Source organism: Rhinichthys klamathensis, unplaced genomic scaffold (genome assembly GCF_029890125.1).
Source record: "Rhinichthys klamathensis goyatoka isolate OS25496 unplaced genomic scaffold, OSU_Roscu_1.1 h1tg000132l_1, whole genome shotgun sequence".
Taxonomy (NCBI): Eukaryota; Metazoa; Chordata; class Actinopteri; order Cypriniformes; family Leuciscidae; genus Rhinichthys; species Rhinichthys klamathensis.
In genome coordinates this window covers 33,147-50,000 of record NW_026606667.1, presented here as the reverse complement: position 1 = coordinate 50,000, position 16,854 = coordinate 33,147, and the positions used below count along the sequence as shown (strand labels likewise).

Here is a 16,854-nt window from a genome sequence, read left to right as displayed (position 1 = left end):
CATTATAAAAATAAAAATAAAGCCTATTTCAAATAAATGTCATTCTTTGAAGTTTCTATTCATCACAGAATCCTGGGAGAAAAAAATATGAAGCAGCACAACTGTTTTCAACATTGATAATAATCAGAAATGTTTCTTGAGCAGCAAATCATCATATTAGAATGCCTAAGTTATCTCTCGTTTATTGTAAATAAAGAATAAATTATAAAATATGATTATAAAATAGACAGATTTACTGTACATCTAAAAGTAATGTGACTCTGAAAAACGGTCTTGATTTCTCCACTAAAATCTGCAGCTCAAATATCACACGTGTGCACATTTCTATGGATTTCACATGAGAGGAGATTATGGTGCATGATCAGTGTCTGTCATCAGATCCCTGGGATTTCTCTGTGAATGCTTACGCTCATAATGAAGTGATGTGATGACAGCCAGCGTGGGACAGGCGGTCTCCACACCTGGGCAGTGTGTTGGCGAGCTCGTGCATGTGTCCCGTCAGAGGAAAGCAGCTGTGTGCCCTCGGGTGAGCGTGAGCCGTAACTCAGACTGCTCTCACACTGCTCTCAGACCAGCGCTAGTGTCTGCGTATGTGTCTCATAAACCAGGTGCGAGGAAAAACAACGTCCCTCTGTTAGAGGCAAACCAGGTGCGTCTGCTCACATTACAGGTTTTCTCAGTCGCTTTGGTGCATTTCTCACATCACTATTTACATTTGCACAACAGTTAGTTCAACCTCCACAACATTTAGTCATGTGTGCACATCATAGTAGCAGTTTCTCATTCCTTCCAACAAATTGTGAATGCTTTTGGACATGCATCAATTGCTTTCATACAACTCTCTGCTGTTTTATAACATTATCATTTGCTTATGTCAGTCAAAATGAACTATACTTGTGAATGCTGAATAGACACTCCATGTAAAACGAATAGTCCTCATTTCATTGCTTGAGTCATCACATACAAAACTGTTGAACTAGTTGTCAAAATCTGTCAAGCAAATTTTACAATTATTTTGATCTTTTAAAAAAAGAAAAAAACTTTTTTTATCCTAAATTGAACAATTTCTCTCAGGTGAACCTCAGCTTTCACTGATGAGAAGGGACGTGCATGAATGATTTACAGTACTGTGTATGTTGTATGTTCAGTTCCAATATGTACTGTGATATCGTTTACAGCTCTATGCAAAGGGAGTTTATGTTTGTTGTAAATAAGGGTGTATTTTTTTTTCTTTTGCACAATGCTGTGAACAAATTAGAATTGCAAAGAGCATATGCAGTAAAATGTGAAACATACATATGCATATATAGGGGTTACCTCACTAAACCTCCAAATGGCCGTGCAAATAGTATATAGTGCTGTCTTGAGCATTTTCAAGTAGTGTCACCAAGATCTGACTTTTTTGCATTGGAAAACATTTACAGAGTAAACTGTCATAATGAAAACATGACAAAGCCATTTGACTATCTTGTTCTTAAACAATGGTGTCAGGACTTTTCATCTTGATGACATTGACACTTTCATTGACATGAATACTTGCTTTCGAGGAATGAGAAATCCATTTTGAGCAAGTGACACGCTTTTGCAGGTTATCAGCTAGGTTTTGCAGTTTGTACTAATTGTTTTGAGAACTGCATTAACTGTTGTGCAAATGTAAATAGTGATGTGAGAAATGCACCAAAGCGACTGAGATAAACTGTACCTGATCTGTGCGAGGACTTTTTACGAGCGTTTATATCAAACCTGAAAAAGCTTCAGCTACTTCAGATCAATACACATGTGAGAGTGTTTATAGTGCCGGGCAACGATTAATCACATCCAAAATAAAAGTTTGTGTTTACATGATATATGTGTATGTACTGTGTATAATTATTTTGTATTTATAAATACACACACATGCATGTCTATATTTAAGAAAAATGTGTTATTTATACATAAAACATTTATATATTATATATGTATATACATGTGAATATTTCTTAAATATATACATGTCTATTTTTAAGAAAAATGTGTTATTTATACAAAAAATACAGATAATAACCTGATAATAACACGAGATCACGAATCAAGGGGTCGGCCGAGCTAAGTGATACTTGTCACATATCCCGTTGGGAAACATGCAAAAACATCTCTTTAATGTCCAAATAAGTGTCTCAAACAAAACTTGGGAAAATGTTCTTATGACCTGCATCACATCTACATCTAGTGTTTCTAAATGCAGTGTTTAGTTGCTCATGTGAAGCACTCATTGTCACAGTCTTCGTGTCTTTGCGGGAAAATGGAAATACAGTACATGCCTGTAGTGGCATTTCTGCAAAACAATGATAATATGAGGATTCGTGCATGTTTTGCAACACTTTCAAAGTGAACTGTCCAGTGAGTGGGACTTAACCGAGCAAACAGGAGATAAAAACTCAGATAAAACAGCAGGTCTTCTAGCGTGACTCCGAGCAAAAGACATCAGAAAAGACACATATGATGCAAATGTTTAAAGTGTATTAGTTCACAAATCATGCACTATGGTCAAAATATGTTGAGGTCATCATAACATAGCATGTGCATGAAAATAAGTCTTTATTAATTGATGACCTGCCCCAGTAATCATAATTTGTGTTAAAAAAAGAAGGAACAAGGAATTTTACTGCCTATAGTGTTCAATTCAATTCACATTTATTTGTATAGCGCTTTTCACAATACATATTGTTTCAAAGCAGCTTTACAGAAAATGCATGAGTTCACATTACAATAGAGTGATCTGTTATCAGATTTCAGAAATGTACATACTGTATATAAATCAGTTAGCTAATAATGTATTGATTTAAACAATGTATTAATCTAAGGAGAAACAATGAGCTCATTGAATTAATGAATACATGTTTGTTAACAAATTATTCGGATATAATAATTATTCTGGAATCTGCAGTGAATTTTATGCATATAAGTAAGTTTTGCAGAAATGTTATTTTTCCAATGAGCCGATGTTGGCAGATTCTGTAGAGTGGCTGAGACGTCGTCTACATACTGTAGAGTACATGTAAGTTCAAGGAAGCCAAGAGTGTTGTTACTCAAACATGTGCAGTGTCACATTCCTGTTTATTGTTTTGATGTCATTCATCTAAATGAGGCTCAATTTCACATATATTTCACAACAGAGTGTTACGTGTGTGTGTGTGTGTGTTAACTACCCTTCCTCCTGTTATTGATCTCTTTTAAAGCAGAAAATAGGCACTTGTGTATGTGTGTGTGTGTGTGTGTGTTAACTACACTCTAAAAATTGCTGGGTTGTTTTAACCCAAATTTGGGTCAAATATGGACAAAAACAACCGTTGGGTTAAAAATATCATTTAAAAATATAACCCAATGGCTGGGTTTGTCCATATTTGACCCACATTTGGGTTAAAAAGACCCAGCAATTTTTAGAGTGTACCCTTCCTCCTGTTATTGATCTCTTTTAAAGCAGAACATAGGCACTTGTGTGTGTGTGTGTGTGTGTGTGTGTGTGTGTGTGTGTGTGTGTGTGTGTGTGTGTGTGTGTGTGTGTGTGTGTGTGTGTGTGTGTGTGTGTGTGTGTGTGTGTGTGTGTCTCCACAGTTACTAGGCCGTATTGATCTTAATATAATAAACCAAAACTTAGTGGCAGATGCTATTTACACTATAAGTGCAAGTACACTTTTATATACACACTGTTGTGCAAATACACACTATTCCAGCCAGTCAGATCAATGCTAGGATACTTAAAATTTCTATTATAGGCCTAATAAATACATGTTAAACACTTTAATCCCACCCGTTAGCCACTTTATTTCCACTTGTTGAATATATTCTCCAGTTTTATTTATCATAAACACCCTTCAGAGCTGATATGCGATGAGAAAAGGGAGAAGAAGAGGATCAGAAAAAGGTGGATTCAAATATGGGGTCAGTCAACAGTCAAAAGCTAAATCCACTTTTCTTACGTTCTGCCACTGTCCCAGTTGCAAGCTTGGTTTCTATTGTTATTCATCGGGCTCAACCAAACAATGGTGGGCGGAGCTAATGTAAATAGCCTCTATTTGCACTTATTGCAAACAGACACAAATCAAACCATGGCCACTTAGCTGTACAAACAATTTGCATATACGTTGAACACACATTAACGCTCTAATGTCATGGTCATGATACACTTTGAGTGTGCAAAATTACTTCAGACCCCAGAACACTGCACACCATGCTTATAAGTGTGTTCTTTGAATTGTGTTTCAGGTCTCTCACTCTCACGTGTGTATGAAAGTAAATCCAGTGCAAAGTCTAGTGTTTCCAAGCCTTGATGCAGCTGAAACAACAGAAACTGAACAGCTGCACAACAGTGTTTATGTGTAAAGACTTGCACTGAGATATAAAGTAATGTCGTTTTCACTGTGCCGCCGTCACCTAGTTTACTAAAACACCACTTAAAATAAGTGTGTGCAAGAAGATTAAAACATTACAAGCTTTTAAGAGGCAGAAGAGATATCCGAAACATTACTGTGTCCAGTAATCCCTCACGCGATCTGAGAAAGCAGCGGATGATAAACATGCCGGATCTTTTCTCCACAGATTTGCTTGATTTGAAGGAGACTGGATATAAACGCGTCTCTTTGTGCCTGATAAAATTCCTTTATAAATGGAAGATCAATATGATCAATTAGTGAAAAAAGAAGACCAGCACTGTTTCAGCAAATCAAATTGGGAGTCACTGTATCACAAGAAATTATTTCGAGGTCAGATTTAGGGATTCCAGACAGTCCCAGTTCACCAGACAGTAAAAACCTTTCCTTTATTGTGTTGACCTCACAATTCCCAGTATAAAAAACCACAAACACTTTGTCACAATTGACACCTCACAATACAAAGGCTCTGATTAACTATCAGTGATGAGCTTAATACAGTATCACACACACACACACACAAACTCTGCTGAGATAAGAACATCATAACATCAGTTTGAGAAACTCTACATATAAATAAAGGTTCCCCAAAGAACCTTTCAGTGATCTTAAAAGAACATTTGAATATTCTAAAGAACTCTTTTCCACAACAAAGAACCTTTTGTGCAACTAAAAGGTTCCATGGATGTTGTAGGTTCTTTACACGCACACACACACACACACACACACACACACTGATTTTCATGTCAACCAGCTCAATGTGAAGTTTGATGCATGTTTCGAAACTAACAACACAATACTCGAATTACTACAAAACAAAAAGCACACACAAATAAAGTGTTAATATGTATTCATTTATTTTTATACATTTTTATCTATGATAAAGTATATTTATAGTTGACATTTCCGTCACTTTGAGATGTATGTAATAATACTACTTTAGAATTTAGTCAAAATGATTTCATGATGTCCTTCTAAAGCATTTATTAATTAATCTTAGTTATTGTTAATTTGAACATTCACTAAAGCATTATCAAAATCAAATATTGTATCGGTTTCCATTATTGGTAACACTTTACAATAAGGTTCCATTAGTTAACATTAACATGTACTGACATGTACTAACATGTAACATGTAGTAACTAAATAGCATTATTTAACATACTTCAAATACTTGTTTTACTTTTAGTTCATATTAAATCCAACATTTACTATTATTAAAATAAAAACTTGAATGTGTTATTAATTAATATATTATAGTATTATAGTAGTTATTATATTAATTAATGGACCTGATTTGACATGAACTAACAATGGACTGCAAATACTGTAACAAATGTGTTGCTCATACACAACAGAAACACACCATGTTTTCACATGTGTCACAAAGCAACTGTTAAAGAAGAACTAAAGACCAACAGAGAGATTTCCGAGAGCTCATTTCAATATGTAAGTGTAACTGTAACTTGTGTAGATTGAAAGCTCTCGCTCCTCTCACCAACACCAATGACCAACACAAAACACAACACGCAGAGAAACTGTAAAAGGACTCACAGGTTTTTGGACTTCTTCTTCTTGGCCCCGTCAGGACCCGTGTCACAGCTGCATTCAGAGCCGGCGCTCAACTGTGGACAGAGAAACATGCGGCATCATCCAGGGACCAAAGCAATGCAGGATTCCAGATCCAAAAGTAGCTAAAGTTAATCCTCACCGCCTGGTACAGGCCATAGTGTGTGTGTGTGTGTGTCTGTGTGTGTGTGTGAGAGCGAGTGAGTGAGTGACCCTGATCACTGTAATCTTCAGTGTGTGAGACTGTGTGCATATGTGATGGCCTCCAGCCATGCCCAGGATTACAGAGAGGGGCTCAGACCGTGGTGGAGTCACATTACACACACACACACACACACACACACACACATTACACTTCCTCTCCTCACCAGGATATTACAGGCTGAAAACGGGGGAGGGGGAGGAGACCGCCAGTCTGAATGTTTGCGACCACTCTGTATGTAGCCTTTGTGTGTGTGTGTGTGTGTGTGTGTGTCATCTTGACCCGTGGTCTAGACCTCTCATGTCGTGATAAACAGTTTTTTCTTGGCCCTCTCAGTTAGACAAATATTTCCCCGACTGTATATCATATTCGGTATCGAGTCCCTCGGGATTCGTCACACTCTGGAAATTAGGCCTTATCATGCAAAAGCATTGTTTCTCAAACTCTTCCGACAATAGCACATTATTCTCTAGACTTGGAAGGTTTCTTCATTGTGAGGAATGGTGTTTTGGAATAAGAATGAAGTAAGAGAGACGGCTGTGACAAAGGGTAAGTTGTAACATGCAAATATTTTTAAATAAAATGAAACTTTCACCCACGTTACAAAACAACAACTATAACATCATGGCTGTCCAGATGGAGAGGGCTTTTAACACTACTTTACAAAGTATTTCTAGTGAACTCTATTGGTAATTGTATACAATTGATTTTTTTACAATAAGGTTCATTAGTTAACTACATTAGTTAACATTAACTAAGAATGAACAATACTTCTTCAGCATTTGTTAATGTTTATTTCAACATTTACTAATACTTTATTAAAATCTTGTTAACATTAGTTAATGCACTGTGAACTAACATGAACAAACAATGAACAGCTGGATTTGTATTAACCCTCTGGGGACCAGAAACGCGCGGGCGCGTTTTGCTCGTTTTTTTTCACATAGCAGAAAAATAGACTTAAAGTACTACCATCATTTCTGTTCATATAGAGTTAAGAAATATGAGAAAATAATCTGTTAAATGTCTACTTTTTTATGTGCGCACATACAATCGAAATAAAATATTGTGCTTTTGTAAAATAAAGAAAATAAACAGGGTGTGCGTTCTGCCTGCAGTCACCGTGAACTTTTTTTCTGGAGCACGTCTCTAATCTTCAACACAACTCAGCTTATACTATTCACCCAGCCATAAGCAATATATCTTTTAAATCGTTTGAGTTTGTACTTTTAAATGATCCGATTCAAAACTAAAATTAATATTCTCCGTTTATGTTATCTATATAAAAAGAGAGACGTGTCAGCCCGTCTCATTATCGTTCTCTCAGCTGATTATCCCTGGTAATGTGACACGCCCACGGAGAGCACGCGCTATTCAAACGCAAATATGTGAAGCAACACATTGAGACGCGTGAACGCCCATAAACTCTGAAAACACACATTATTTTTTAGTCAGATTAATCTACTGTCGTCTTGCGCGGCTATATGAGGAACAATCCTGGGAAATTTACCACTGGGTTTATTTTCACTGCGAGGATGAACAGATTCAGCTGAGAAGTAAGTGTTTTTTGCAAGTGCTTTGTTCTAATCGCGATATAGAATAACGTAGTGTCTGTAAACGGAAAAATAGCGTACTGTTAAATGTGAATCATGTGTGTGTGTGTGTGTGTGTGCGTGTGTGTGTGTGTGTGTGTGTGTGTGTGTGTGTGTGTGTGTGAATGAATGAATGAATGAACGCACAGATACGCACTGTTACAGACTAAATAACATTTCGTTGACTCGTTTTGGATAAAGTTTTTACTCTAAAATAGACATCAAATAAGCTTTTTTTAGGAGTTTCTGCTCATATGTTAAATATAAAGTATGTTTTGTCAATAAACTAATCAACTAAGATGTTTTAGTGTTTGTTCAAGCTATCAAAATAATGAATCCTCAACTTTGAAATATGTATGATCAAACTAAGACATTTATGGAGAAAGACAATTTTCTTTTCAAGATGTTTCCAACTCTAACTTTGAACTGAAATAAAACCATGTCTATACGGTGAAGGGTGTGTGATAGAAGTGTCCAGACTTATGCACCCTGTATTTTCCTTATATAAATCTAAACAATCTAAAAGCCATTCTTTTTTAAATCTCCTCATTCTTTGTGCAAAGCTCCTGTAATGATATGGCCTGATAGCACCTAATAGGGCCATTATGGGGAGGGTCTTTGTCTTTCTCAGGTGTGAAATTCCACACATATTAATGAGAGACCACGCCTCCTCGCATAAAGCTTTCTCAAACAAAACACGTCATTAAAAATGTAAAAGACTTTATTGACTTATCTGAATGAGTAGTCAGGATGATTCTCACATAGTTTTGGAGCAAATATTCTAGGCTATGTGATACAATTTTCAAAAGTCTTGTGAAGAAATAATCAATATGTGTTTTGTGGTCTTATTTCAGCAACTTTCATTTTTATTTTTTTCAATAACCACGCATAAACATTATTCTATTAAAAATACAAACATGTACATACATGTTGCTCACTCATCATGGTAGCCAAGTTTGTGCTATATAGAGTGAATTTACACCTTTGCCATTAACATGTTTATAAATAACTGAAAAAAGCACAAATGTCAGTGCATGTCAAAACATCCCAAGGGCCCCAAAAACACTCTGGTCCCCAGAGGGTTAACTAACGTTAACAAAGATTAACAAAAACAGTATCAAATGTATTGTTCATGGTTAGTTCATGTTAGTTAATACATTAACTAATGTTTGATAAATGAACCTTATTGTAAAGTGTTACCGATTTTTTTTTAATTGTTATGCCATTTTTATATATATTTGTTTTATAGTTTGTTTAACGTTTTTTTGTACAGTTATGAATTAAAAATTACATTTTTAAAGTAAAAAAGTAATGTTTTAAAGTAATGTTTAAAATAATAGTTAATAATGCATATTAATGCGGTAAATTCAGTGTTATTTTATATCATGATTATAGTTTTTGTTAATATTTTGAATATAGTTTTAATTTTAATTTCAGTTTAATTAAAGTTTTCATCATTTTTTCATTTGTATTATTATTTTTTTAAACGTCTATATAGATTTTATTAAGGTTCTGGTTACACTTTATTTCAATTGTCCATTTTAGACAATCTACTACTATATGTAACTTTGCAAACATATCAACTAGCAGTCATTAGAGTATTAGTAGACGGTTAGGTTAGTTGAATTAGTTGACATGGAGTTACAAAGTTACTTATAGTGTCTAAAGTGGACCATCAAAATTAAATATTACCAATAGTTTATTTCCTTTTAGTCATTTCAGTACTTCAACTTAAACTAAATGAAAATGAGAAATGATTGGCATATAGATTAAATAAAATCAGTTTTCTAATATTTTATTTGATCTCAGTTAATGCTTAGTAATGATTTTTTTTTAAGGTTTTAGTTTTAGTTCATGGTAATAACCCTGGGTTGGAGGAATGTGCTGATAGAGGTTAGAATAAAAAGTCAATTTGATTAACAAAATAAATCCATCCATCCATTTGGACACACATTCACACTCGCACTCACAGCTACACACAATTTAGTGTCTTAACAACATGAATGCATGTTCAAAATGTAAAGTTGCAATGAAACAATAGTAGCGTCTGATCTTTTCTTCCATATTGCTATGCACATCAGTGTAACACATTAGCGAACAAGAAAAAAATGAAGCTGTGGATTGGATGTTGAGAAGTGGCTGATGCACTCAAAAATAAAAGGAAGCTTTCAATTATCTAAATTAATAAATCCCGGCCTATGTTATCGGAGAGAAGTCTATCGAGTAATGGATATTTTGAATAAAGATTACAAGGTGAAAAAATTCTTCACAATGAGATTTTAATTTAATTAATTTAATTAGTTTCAACTCTTCTCAGTAGTGGGTAAAGCTACTTATCATATCACACCAGGCTCAAAGATGCAACATTAAGGGGAAACAACATGGTGAAATTAACTTTAAAGTCTAAACTACTCAAAAATGAACGAAAACAACAAAATATTAGTAATCAGGGATGTTGTTCAGTCGTGGCTGCAAGTGAAAGAGGGAATAACTATAGCCTGGGAAAACCCAGACAACTTCCGGCAAATTTAGATTTGCTCTGAAAGTTAGTCTGGCAAAGAGCTCATTCAAGCCCATTTCCAATCCGCCGAAATCGAGGCACCAATCAGAAGCGTTGGGGCGGGCTTTACACGATGACGACAGCGCTGGGATTTTGAACATGATTTTGTAGCCTACATTACAAAGATGGATGCCGGCGTCGAACATCACTCGTTCCAATCAGCTATCGCGTCTGTTTTAAGCCATTTGAACGTTTCCTTGGTAACACTTTACAATACGGGTGCACTAATATGCATTAATTCATGTTTAACTAATGCATAGATAATCATGAGTTAATGTATGATTCATGAAGAACTAAACCATTAATTAATGATTACTGCATCAGCAACTAATAAAGAGTCTATATGATTAATAGATTAAGTAATACATGAATTGCTATTAATTCAATGTGTCATTGTGTATTAATTCCTTAATAACATATTTTATTAATAGTGTAAATTAATGTGTTAATTACCACAATTAGTCAAAGCTATGCACTTCAACTTCCAGTTGTCTGCTTTAATTAATCATTAGCTAATGATTTGCAAAGGTATCATTATGTTATGACTTTACTTGTTGAGGCACATCGTTATTAACTAGTCATTTAGTAATTGTAGTAATTTACACATGAATTTGCACTAACAATGAAGTAATTAATCATGCATTAATGCATATTAGTGTACCTGTATTATCTGGAAGTTGAAATACAAGGCTTTGGCTCATTCTGGTAATTAACATATTAATTAACACTATTAGTTAAAAAAATGAGTTATTAGGGAATTAATTCACAATTACATATTTAATTAATAACAATTCATGTATGAACTAATACATTAACAATACAGACTCTTAATTAGTTCCTAATGTGGTAATCATTAATGAATAGCTTAGATAATCATTAGTTACACATTAATTCAGTATTATCTGTGCATTAGTTAAGCATGAATTAAAGGGACACTATGCAGCTTTTTTAGCTTAACTGAACAGCTTCAGAGTTATTGAAATTGTTATATAACTTCTTTCGGGTTGAATGGTGGGCGTCTCGACCCCCCCTGGTGCCTGTGAGCGAAAAAATCCCACTTGCAACTTCGGTGCGGCGGGCCGCGTCGGAAGTATCGCGTGAAATCAGCTCTCGCGATGTAACAGATTCCTTTACGGCAACTGCACACATACACACAGGAACAAGGTATAGATGGATGGAGTTTGTCACACTATCGTCATGGCTGAGCCGGCATATAAGATGCAGAAAGCTAGGAAAGCATTGTCGGAGGAACAGAGAAAGAGGAAACGGCAGACTGACCGAGCGAGGAGTCGGACACGAGCATAGGCATAATTTGCGGGTGTGCTATGTCCCCATTGAAACTTCTCGCGGCACGGATGTAACGTTACCATTACAAACAAATAAAACATCTCCAGGTAACTCTAGTAGAGCATTCATTTCGTCCGTTTGTTAAATAAGAGGCGATCTGAAATGTGTTATTTTTGAAATCAAGTGACCAAAGTGCTCGTTGCCTCTGCGATCAGTGGTGCAGATAAGTTAAAGGTGAACTAAGTAACGTTTGTACCTTAACCGAACAGCTTTGGAGTCATTGTAATGTTTATATTACTGATTTCGTGTTGAATGGTGGTCGTCTCGCACCCCCCTGGTGCCCGTGAGCCGCAAAACCACCCTTGCAACTTTGGGCCGCCGGGCCGCCGGCCTGAGTGTTAAGAAGTATCGTGTGATATCAGGTCTCGCGAGGTAACGAATTGCTTTACGGCAAAAAAACAGGTCTGATAAAATTCTGATAAAATGAGCATCAAACAGAAATAACCCGGCGCCGTATACATGTGGTGTTGGGCGCGCGCAGCTCTTAAAGGGGCCATACCTTATTTCCACTCGTTACAGCGTCCATCCTACTGAACAGGTACCGGTGTACAGGGGGAGGGGATCCGGCCGTGAGTGCGAGCTATCTCTGCGTGAGTGCTATTTACGACAGTACAAGTGCTCCACAGCGACTCTAGGGGTGCGTTCCATTCGACAGGGTCCCTACACAAGTGTTCACTGCTCCCTACTCCCTGAGCACGGTATATCAGTTGAAGTGGACTTCACTGACTTCCTGTGAAGTGATGTATCGATGTTCCCTTATTCCCTATGCCGTGCCCTTCGAACTGAACATGTGCGTTCCCTTCGTTTTGGAATCTCACTTAAGATGGCGAAATACCCTGTGAAGTCCACTTCGCAGTCCACTTACGGTCGAATGGAACACACCTTAGGGGTCGCTGTTTGACAAAAACGGAATTCTTACTGAGTGCTGCTTTAACGTACAGTGTTCTGTTGTGACGCGCGCCTGAATCCCTTGCGGGGACTGAGAGACTCTCTATATTTTGTTATGGTGAAATCACAAAACCTAATGCACAAAAAACATGTCCCTGCTTGAAATACAACCACTAATAAACAATCGGTTTTGATGAGGAAAATAAACTATACTACTAGTACCGATTAGAACCCAGAACCTCTGACACACTTGGCAAAAGTTCTGCCTCTGGACCATTAAAATTGTCGGATCTATGTATTTAATCACGTGAAAATTCTCACCACTAACAACATATTATATCTCATTAAACGACAAATTAAACACAATGTACTATTGTATACTATGTAACAGGCCATGTCACACTCTGAGTGAGTGGTATTTACGACAGTAACGTTAAATTCAAGTACTCCACAGTAACTCTAGGGGTCGCTGTTTGACAAAAACGGGATTTCTGCATAATGCCCCTTTAATGCTTATTAGTGCACCCGTATTGTAAAGTGTTACCGTTTCCTTTTAGTTAAAAACCGAGCAAAGAACAACACTCGGAGATGTGTCTCCGCCGCTCTGCATACGTCATCTCCTTCATCGCTCTGATTGGGTTTAGGTCTATCCGCGACGTCCGTTGGTGACGCCCCTCTGGAAATGATTTGTCTATGACGCTTTGCCAGACCATAACTCAGTTACAACTGAGAATGCTCTGGTTTTAACCAGGCTAGAATAACTGGGGAGTGTTGTCAGCACGAATGCATGGATGCAAAACAAGACAAATATCCTCAAAACTGGAGCGCAGGAGCGGCCCGACTGAGGACAACTAACCGCCGTTTAAATATAAGGACGAGATTCAGGTGCGCTCAAGTCACCAGTCAGACCTACAAAACAAGCAGAACCACAACACAACAACTGGGCCATAACAATTATTATTATTATTCCAGAATTTCGAGGTTATATGGATAGTTCTGAGAGAACCCACCCATAATCCCACAGGGGTCAGAACAGTCAGCACTGGCATCACAATAACACAACTAATCTTAGGACCTAGAATGTGGGAAGCAGGAAACCCAGATTCCCAGAGGAGCCATTTCTGTAAGATCTGATGCCAAGGGCGGAGAGGTTGCTCTGTGTTATTGATGAATTTTTCTCATTACCTCTCAGTTGTAAAATGCTTCTCATACTGCTGACTTTACAGTGAAACACAATGATCGAAGAGCTTTAAAAATATATATATATATATATGCCAGTTCATATATTCTTTTTACTCTGATGTTCTGGAGTGTGCATGCAGAAACTCTCTCTGACAGCACGAGCACACCTATAGAGGAATGCAAACGTTTGGGCACCCATGGTCAAAATTGATTTAAAGGGTTAGTTCACCCAAAAATGAAAATGATGTCATTAGTGACTCTCCCTCATGTCGCTCCAAGACACACGTCAGCAGCGGCACTGAACGCGGATCCCCAACAGAACCGGAAGACAATACAATGCTGAATAAAGTCCTAGTTTTTGTTATTTTTGGACCAAAATGTATTTTCGATGCTTCAACACATTATAACTAACCCACTGATGTCACATGGACTACTTTGATGATGTCTTTATTTCCTTTCTGGACAAGGACAGTATACCGTACATACATTTACAATGGAGGGACAGAAAGCTCTCGGACTAAATCTAAAATATCTTAAACTGTGTTCTGAAGATGAACGGAGGTCTTACGGGCTTGGAGCGACATGAGGGAGAGTCATTAATGACATCATTTTCATTTTTGGGTGAACTAACCCTTTAAGTCAGTACACTCTTAAAAATAAGGTTTCCAAAAAGGGTGTTTTTACAGTTCTGTCACAAAAGAAACATTTTTGGAACATTTTAACATTCTAAAGAACTCTTTCCAACTATAAAGAACCTTTTGTACAACGCAAAGATTCCATGGATGTTTAAAGTTCTTCGTGGAACGATAGAAGCCAATAAAGAACCTTTATATTTAAGACTGTAGAAGATGAAGTGATCTCCAGTAGGTATAATAATGAATAGGGATGCATCGATATGAACATTTTGGCTGATACCGATAATTATTTATATTTGAAACGGATAACCGATATACTGGCCAATATATACTAAATCTAAATTTTATTTAGATTTTATTTAGGCGATATACTAAATCTAAATTTTATATATATTTTTGAGAGTTTGATTACAAAAAAGTCATGACCCAAGCACACAATTTTAATGCTCTCATTGTAATTTTATGTCGCCTATATGACGGACTTGCACTGCATGTGTTCCACTGAACTGTATTTTCCTTTTTTGAAGGGATTCGGATCATATTTTAAGCAATTCAAAAGCATCATGTTGAACAGTGCGCATCTGAAGTGTCTCAGCTGAAGGAAATAATCCATTAAATATTGGCTTTAATATATCAGACACATTTTCTTATCGGGCCGATGACAATAACATTAAAAATTATCATATATATCAGCCAATAACGATATGGTGGCCGATATATATCGTGCATCTCTAAAGATGAAACATTCTGAAACTTTTTTAAGCAAAACTAGTGTATTATTTTTGTTTTGTACAAATTCAGAGTGAAAAAAAGGGAAAGGAGCACCATGCAACATTTAATGCACCCTCATAGATATGATCTCAGATAACCTTTCCCAAAGTCTCAGACTTTATTTGTTAGCTTGTTCACAGTCATTGTTTGGAAAGGTTAGGTGATGCAAATGTCAATGACTTTTCAAAAGTCCCAACAATCAACATCCATGTGCTCCTCTAAGCAGCCATTTCCTCAGGTCTAATGCAATCCAGAAATGGCAGTAAACAGGAATGGTGGAGGTCAATCTGAGGTCTGGAAGCCGGAGAAACTTTCTGAGAGAGAACTGGAGTGGTGGAGAACTGTTCTACTGTTACCTCGTTTCCACCAAAAAAGAACTGGTTCGGAACTGGTGCTGGTTCAAAGTTGGTTCAACTTGCGAACCTTATACCCCTTTTCGACCAAAGCATTTTGAGAGCCGGTTCGGAGCCGGTGTCTACTCGCGAACCAGTTCTTTGTGTTTCGACAGCCAAAGAACCGGTTCTCGGCCAGGAAAATTGGTTCCAAAGCGGCACCAGCTCTTTGCTGAACTAGAGTAAATTTGCTTTGGAACCAATTTTCCTGGCCGAGAACCGGTTCTTTGGCTGTCGAAACACAAAGAACTGGTTCGCGAGTAGACACCGGCTCCGAACCGGCTCTCAAAATGCTTTGGTGGAAAAGGGGTACGTGAAGCGACACCCGCACAAATATGACTCATGCACAGAAAACCTTTCCTGCATCCTCAGCACAAAATGTCTGAAGTTTGCAAGTGAAAATAGAACTTTTGGGCTGGAATGAGCAAAGATATGATTGGAGAACAAAAGGACGCAGAACATCATGAAAAGATCAATCTTTAATTGTTAACCTGTTAGCCAGCACCCCCACTTTTGAAAAATCCCCAGAAATGGCATACCCAAACTAAACCAGATACAGTTCATGAACCCTTTGCACTAAAAGCACAAGTACAGTCTCATTTGAAAACTGACACTTGGCCGTTTATTGTAAATTTAGAATTAATTATTGTCATAAGGAAAAAAAATTGTTCAAAGTTTTGTAAAGTTATTAGAAATGATTTTTTACAATGTATAAATGACTTAATACAAATAATATTGAAGTAGGCATTGTATCAATCTAGAAAAGCACTGCAGCTAAAGCCACATGTCTGACCATGTTATATTTAAAATCTGAAGATAAGTCTAAAACTGTGAATTTAATTAAATGTTTTTAAAAATCATGTAATATGACTTTATTTTGCTTAGATTCTAAAATGCAAACTGATGTTTATTGTCATCTTCTAAGGATCCATTTAGTCTATTGTCTCTATTGTTTTGTGGTCCAAACGAGCCCCATTCAGTGTCAGTCTCCCCTGCACACATTCACACCTCTCCAGCCTGGTTATGGCTCTAAATATGCTTTTCTTTTGTCTGCATTATAATTACTAACGACTGGCTATTCACGCGGTTTCAATCCCTAATTTCTTTTTTTTTTAAGTTCTCACCTCACATTTGAAACTGTATCAAATGCCCTTCTTGAAAAAAGAAACATTTCAGTAAGCATTCCTATTTGTTCATAAAAATAAAAGCTAGGTGGCAGGTGCATCTGAGGTAGCATGTTAGCTTAGCACACCATCAATACATGAGAATTTGTGAAATTAAAACCATGTTTTTGCTTCAAACTTACT

At 36.8% G+C, this 16,854-nt stretch overlaps 1 protein-coding gene across 1 annotated transcript in view; it reads right to left on the bottom strand.

The window, feature by feature from the left end:
• The window catches only part of LOC130089425 (regulator of G-protein signaling 3-like), a 69,833-nt gene that overhangs the window by 21,843 nt on the left and 31,136 nt on the right, over positions 1-16,854 (bottom strand). Inside the window, exon 2 of the mRNA XM_056256728.1 lies at positions 5,964-6,034. Coding sequence (XP_056112703.1) covers positions 5,964-6,034 — 71 coding nt within the window. The remainder of the gene's footprint in view (positions 1-5,963; positions 6,035-16,854) is intronic.